This window comes from Condylostylus longicornis, unplaced genomic scaffold (genome assembly GCF_029603195.1).
Source record: "Condylostylus longicornis isolate FDR11 unplaced genomic scaffold, ASM2960319v2 ptg000027l, whole genome shotgun sequence".
NCBI lineage: Eukaryota > Metazoa > Arthropoda > Insecta > Diptera > Dolichopodidae > Condylostylus > Condylostylus longicornis.
The window spans coordinates 5444460-5451522 of record NW_026577996.1 but is presented as its reverse complement, the minus strand read 5'-3'; the positions used below and the strand labels follow the sequence as shown (position 1 = coordinate 5451522).

At 21.9% G+C, this 7063-nt stretch overlaps 1 protein-coding gene across 2 annotated transcripts; it reads left to right on the top strand.

The window, feature by feature from the left end:
- Positions 1-565: 565 nt before the first annotated feature.
- Positions 566-6464, top strand: LOC129607220 (regulator of G-protein signaling 17-like). Of its 2 annotated transcripts, none has more exons than XM_055518043.1 (5): positions 566-606; positions 4283-4363; positions 4444-4505; positions 4597-4885; positions 5828-6464. In XM_055518043.1, exons 1-5 carry the CDS (start codon positions 581-583, stop codon positions 5913-5915), a joined length of 546 nt encoding a protein of 181 aa, XP_055374018.1. In that variant the 5' UTR covers positions 566-580; the 3' UTR covers positions 5916-6464. The 2 variants fall into 2 exon arrangements, with proteins under 2 accessions (XP_055374018.1, XP_055374017.1); XM_055518042.1 differs by having other exon boundaries at positions 4426-4505.
- The last annotated feature ends 599 nt before the right edge of the window (positions 6465-7063 follow it).

The following is a 7063-nucleotide window of genomic DNA, read 5'->3' as shown; positions in this document are numbered from 1 at the left end:
TTTTTTATTTTAATAAAAAATTTATATAATATTATGTATGTATATCTGTATTTTTATATTACATATTTACAAAGCTACAAACATATTTCAATATATATGTATGTAGAATTTTTAAAAAAAAAATGAAAAGGACTAAAAATCGAATTGTTTTTTTTTCCTTTACTCTAAAATATCATTAGTTCAAGGTATTTTTTATTGTCGGCGGTTAAAGTTCTACTAGTATAATATTGTAGTTTGTTGCCTGATAACAGGAAAGAGAGAGAGTTTTGTTAAAAAAAAAATTATTAAGAAAAAAAAATAATAATAATAATAAAATGGTTAAGACAATAATTGTGATTTCATTTTAGTTTTCTGTTTTTTATTGTTTGTTGTTCTCTTTTGCTTTTCTTGTTTTCGTGTTTACAATCTGAAAAGAGAAAATTGTGTTTTGTTTTTTTGTTTATAAAAATCAATCACAATTCACAATAGTAATAATAATAATTATTTTGGCAAAAAAATAAAGAAATAGTGTAATAAGTCTAAAAATAAAACAAATTTAATTTACCTTATATATACCAGAATTTATCTTAGCAATATAAGAATGGGTCCTTTCTTAAGAAAAAAATTGTAAGTCATTTATATAAAAATAATTTTTTATATTTTAAATAAAAAATATAAAATATTGATGTGAGAAATATAGAGTCGAATAAAATTTAAAAATTATTTATTCTTCGAATTTTCACCGCCCCTGTTTACTCATAATAAACCCAATCTCATTTCCAAAAAAAAAACATTGATTAATTTTTTGAGGATATCAGCTGATTTATTAATTAATATAAAAATAAATAAATTATTTTTTTTTGTTTAATTTAAAAATTAATTAAAATATTTTTTTGATTTATTACAAAAAAAAAAATATACTGTGTCGATTGTGGGCTTTTGTGAATGGTTTAACAAAAATTTAAAAGGATAACAAGAAAATGGTGATTTATTTTAATTTTCCTCCTTCTTTCATACTTTCTGCTCGCCTTTATAATTTCAATATAAATTTAAAAATATTGATTTTATTATAATTTTTCCTTCACTTTTTTGTTTCTCTAAATATAATCTCTTTATAGATGTAGTTATCATTATATCTAGTTAATTAATTAATAAATACAAAATAAAATAAAAATATTTTTCTTTCAAAAATTATTTTAATAGCTAAAACGAAATAATATTTAAACGCGTATATGAGAACACGTCAATATTCAAATTAAAATTTTATTTTAAATTAATCCCAGGTCCATAGAGTATATAGATATGTATAGCTATTTGTAGTGTATATAAATTTTAAGGGTATATAATTATAGTAATTTGCTTCATGTAATTTAAAGCAATTTTTAATTTGATATTTTTATAAAAACAGAAAAACGAAAACCCAATTGAATTTTAAATTAAAATTCGAAAATTAATATGTAATTATATCTACGTACTAGAACTTATTGTTCTAGTACATAGATATAATTACTTATTGTGAATTGAATATTAAAAATAAAATGTCATATCTTAATTAATATAATATAAAATCTGTTTATAAGATATTGTGAACGTTATCAAAGATTAAAATAAAAATTGTTTTATTAAACTTTATAATGTTAAAAATGCTACATTATTTACACTCCTTCAAAATGTATATAATATAACATTTTAGGTATATGGCGGCTCCTGGTTACCACTATTTATTTAAAGAATCAGTAAAAGAAAAAGTATGTTTACTTTTTGATTACTAAGTTACAATTGTGTCTTTAGTGTTTCTCTTAAATTACACTTATATATCACAAAATTTATCACAGTTATATAATTCAACATTTTCTCGCAGTACAACGTGTTGCACTACTAGAAGAATAGCTGTAATGTAAACACTACTAGTATGCAACACTTTGACATATATGTGGCGTTCGATTTAAGATCATATAAAATTCATTATAATTATATAAGACGTAGAATGTATAAAACTTCCAACTATACTTTTCTACATACATAGGGGGAATTAAAATGAGTAGTTACGCAAATTTATTCCGACAGATGGCTTAACATTTATATATAGGATATAAACGTCAACTCTTTTATATAAATTTAATTTATAGGTCAGTTTTTATTATTATATTATAAAGGATTTCTATGTAAAATATGTAAACACATTTCTTTAGACAGATCAAAGTCATTATGTAAATTCACCGATATAATCATTCCCATTTTCATATTTTACGAATTCAATTGCGACAATCAAAATTTTTATTTTAAAATTTTTCATTTTTCTTTAACTAACCATTTAATTGCATTATTTCTAATTATACTGACTTTTACTATTATATTTGTAATGGTTGAATTTTACCATTAAATAAATGCTATACCAATAATTATATTTTTCTGTTATAATTGTTATTTTACATTTCCGATTTCGTTCTTTCCTTTCTTTTTTAATATACGTACATATATTAAAAATTCATAATGTACATAACATTTAAATTGTATAATAAATTAAACTACATTTAAAATTTTAATTGAAAATCATTATACGCGCAAAGTTACGAAAAAAAGGAGAGAAAAAATGTCATATCGAATTGAAAATTAAATTCTTATTGAAATAAAGAGGGGAGAGGGTTGAAACTTTTATTTTACGCCTTTACCTTAATATATGTGTATGCAATTTGTATTTAAATTTAATTAATAATTTTTATAGGTAATCTCCGAATAAGTTCATTTAAATTGTAACGAAAATTCATATATTTTACACTGACCCGAGTTGCCGTGTAGAAAAAAAATTGCTTCGAAAAATAAGGGAAAACCGAAAGTGCAATTCGAAGATTCAATTAAAAAGCCTGATATTTATAGTAGTAGTTTTTTATGACAGATGAAGTATAATTCCTAACCTCTTGTGCATTTACAGAATTTAAAAATTGCTTTTGGTTCGGAAAGGTGCGACATAAAAGCAAATGTGTTTTAGAGAATTAAGGCTTTCACTAATATATATTTGGATATAAAATTTCGTTGTTCTATTTTGCACGGCATGGAGGTTTTGCAAGCAAACGGACAGATAAACTAAAACTAATAAGTACATTTGTCCCATAGTTTTTTTTTAAGAATGTGGCAAAAACGGATTAAATAGAAAATGCACATTTACAACCCACATTACGAATCACGCAAATTACGAAATCTAATTCACGACATTTACAAACAAATATACATATGTATGTACATGCATACATATCATATCACGTTAATAAATTTCTTTTCAAATTAAAAAAACAAAATTATTTCTAACTACTGTGGGAATTTACAATCCGCATACATGAATTTATTTAATATGAACATTGTTATGTACATATAGATTTATTTTATATAACTTTAAACATATACATAAGTATGTATGTATATATGTATTACATACAAAATAGTTGTTAGTATCAATGTTATTAAATTTAAAATTCACAATATTACATCATCCTTAAAAAATTTTGTTAAAATTAATTTTGTCAATATTTTTTATGTAGAGCTTTGTTGTGTGGAAATCGTACTACCGTCTATAGATATCATACTTATCGTTAACTAATTATAGCGTGTTTTTACTTAAATACGCAATAATGTAGGTCAACTTACAAAATAGCACAAATATTTTTTTTTTGCGTGGAGTATACGTACACGTAACGTATACCTTTTTAACATTTCTTATTAAAGCAAAATATTTAACGATATTTTTATCTTTTAAGATATCAACCATAGGCATAATATTAATGACATTTTATCCCTTATTAGAGATTAAATAGGCAGTAACACGAAAAAGTGTATTGGAGGGACTCTATTGCAAATATATTTTAGCAAACAGATATAGCAGTCAACCTTGTAATAAATAGTTTGACAGATCATAACACGTCAATTTTTTTTTAAACCGTCAACTTATATGTTCACTTCTTAATTTGTTAGTAATTTTACAGTTTTTTTTATACACTTCTAGGATTCTAGGATTATTCCGTCAAAAAATATTATTAATAATTCATTTTCAATATATTACAAAACTGCTTCCCAACAGCGCCAACTCTCTTTTGTTACTACAAGTAACAATGACAAGGTACATTTTGCGTTGTTTACTATTTAAATTTTAGGAATGAAGTGCGTCTTACTCCACTTTAGTTTTTGTAAATAAAAAAACTTGTTACTCAGAATTCTAAATTTAAATATTGGTTTTAAAATGCAATTTCTAATTTAATTAATTTTTCTTAAAACAAATATTTTTTTTTGTTTTTTAACTTTCGAATTATAGTTTAGCAATTAAAAATGCAGAAGATAATGGTCCAACTCGAAGAGATCCACAAAATTCAGAGTTACTAAGTGAAGGGGAACAGTAAGTTTTTTTATTATATATTTTTATATAATTACAAATACTTAAATAAATTCAAATAAAAGGAATTCACATCGTTTTAGGCCTACATTAGATGAAATACGAGGTTGGGGTAGAAGTTTTGATAGATTAATGAGAAGTCCAGGTACGTATTATTTTCTTTTCTAATTACTTAATTGTATATATATCTATACATATATTTATAACTGCTTTGTTTTTATTTCATAAAAAAAAAGGTGGTCGTAAAGTATTTCGTGATTTTCTACGTGGTGAATATAGTGAAGAAAATATATTATTTTGGTTAGCATGCGAGGAATTGAAAAAAGAAACAAATCCAGAAGCTATTGAAGAGAAAGCTAGATTTATATATGAAGATTATATATCGATTTTATCACCAAAAGAGGTTTCATTGGATTCACGTGTTAGAGAAATCGTTAATAGAAATATGGTTGAACCAACAACTCATACATTCGATGAAGCTCAATTACAAATTTATACATTAATGCATCGTGATTCGTATCCAAGGTATAAACATACATATACATATATATAAAGAGAATAATTGGAATAAAGTTTTATTAATTCTATATCTAATTATAAAGGAGTATATAGAAAATTATTCATTCATGTAAATTCACAACAAAATGAAGTAGATTCTCCAAATGTTTATATTATAGACAAATGTTGTCGTTCACATATTTTATATGCAAAGTTATACATGTACAAGACGCCACCACGAAGTTCTACTATAGTATATTCTTAATTACATAAATGACTAAAATAGTTTTATATTTTTTCTTGACATCAATATGCCAGTTTAAATTCTAATCAATGTTAATTACTAGATATTTATTGTATTGTACCAATTCCAGTTTAATATTCTTAATTTGTATATTTAGCTTATTTGTATATTAAGCCACTACTGTGTTGGGCACATGTAAAATTTTAAAAATTAGTGCATTTGTTTTCAAATTAAATCTCAACGATAATTTCAAGTGTTTTACTAAGAGTAAACAAAATGATGAATTGATATTGGATGAAAATCATATGTTTCCAATGAATTATGTTAAAGTTGATTGAATTTTTTGGCTTAATTTGAGATATTAGTTCTACTTCATTCATTTAACTTTAAAAATATATAAAAAAAGCTGAAAGACAACATACGTCTCATTCTGTCTCATTCTTCTCTTTATAAAGGAAATAAACTGGAACTAATAAATAACTAAAATTTAAATTAACCCGTACCTTCTCATCACTGTTTCTCACAACACTCAATGTTTAAACACACACAAGACACTTTTGTCATTGTATAAACTTTTCGCAAGGAAAGGAGTCATCTTAATATTTTAAATATTTTCATATTAGATTTAATTATATAAATTTTTTAATGTTTATAACCATACAAAATTTATATTCACCATATTTTTTAAAATCTATTCAAAAATTTTTACTTATGTATATTTTTAGATTTATAAATTCACCATTATTTAAATCGCTTGCACAATTACCCGAAGGTGTTTCAGCATCAGGATCTCAAAATGAAAGTCCAACATAAATTATAAATTATATATAATAATAATAAAATATGTTATTCAACAAAAAAAAATCATAATATAAACAAAAACGATATAAAAATTATAAAAAAAAAAATATTAAATTAAATTAACATTAGAAAAAACAAAAAACACAATGAACTCATCATTTATAACATAAAAGCATTAAAAAAATCGACTTAAAAAAATTAAACAAGAAAAAAAATCATTTATTATTACAAAATATAAGAGAAGAAAAAACTAAAAAAAAAAATTATTTAAAAAAAAAAATTAATTTGATCTCTCAGAAAAAAAAAGAATTATTTTATTTTTGTTTTTTAAAAAAATACTTTCCCAAAAAAATTTCACAGTGAGAACAATGAATGAACTCGACACAACCATACCCAAACCAACAATGCTAAAATAAAAACAAAGTAACGCTATCATTCTATAAACTCGCAAAATTCATATATAAAACAAAAAAAACTATTACATACACAAGTACATACATAAAAAAATTAAATTTAAATGAGATCAACATAAATTTTTTTGGTACAGTAAAATTAGTAAAAGAGAAAAAAAAAAATAAAAATTAAAATTGAATATAAGATAAAAGTAAAGAAAAATAGAAAATAAATTAAAAAAAAACTATAAAATAATGAAAATCCAATTCAGTGCAATAAAATTAAAATAATAAAAGAAAAAATAATTAAAAAAATATTAAAAAAAAAATCATTTGTTAACCTTTTATGCCATGATGAACACTTCTATAAATAAATAAATAAATAATTGAAAAAAATCACTATGTTTTGAAAACAAAACTATTAAAATATTTAAAAAAAGATGTAAAAGAAAAAAAAAGAATTAAAAAATTGTAAAAAACAAATTATTTAAATTTTTTTTTATATAATTTTAGCTTTAGTCATTAATTTTAATTTTAAATTTTATTTTATTTTCTAAAAACAAAATAAATACTGTTATTTATTAATTCTTACTATCATTAAACTATATTATTAAATTGGTATTTAAGAAAAAATTAAAAAAAAATTAAAAATATTTTTATTTATTCTTATAAAAATTATAAATATTATATATTAAAAAAAATTAGAAATTTAATATATAAAAAATTAAAAACAAAAATAGTTATTAATGATTAGTCAATGTGAAATTT

Coding starts and splice junctions, on each gene's coding strand:
- LOC129607220 (XM_055518042.1), top strand. CDS start 581: ATGGGTCCTTTCTTAAGAAAAAAATT. Junction 607..4,282: donor CCTTTCTTAAGAAAAAAATT/GTAAGTCATTTA, acceptor TTCGAATTATAG/TTTAGCAATTAAAAATGCAG. Junction 4,886..5,827: donor CATCGTGATTCGTATCCAAG/GTATAAACATAC, acceptor GTATATTTTTAG/ATTTATAAATTCACCATTAT.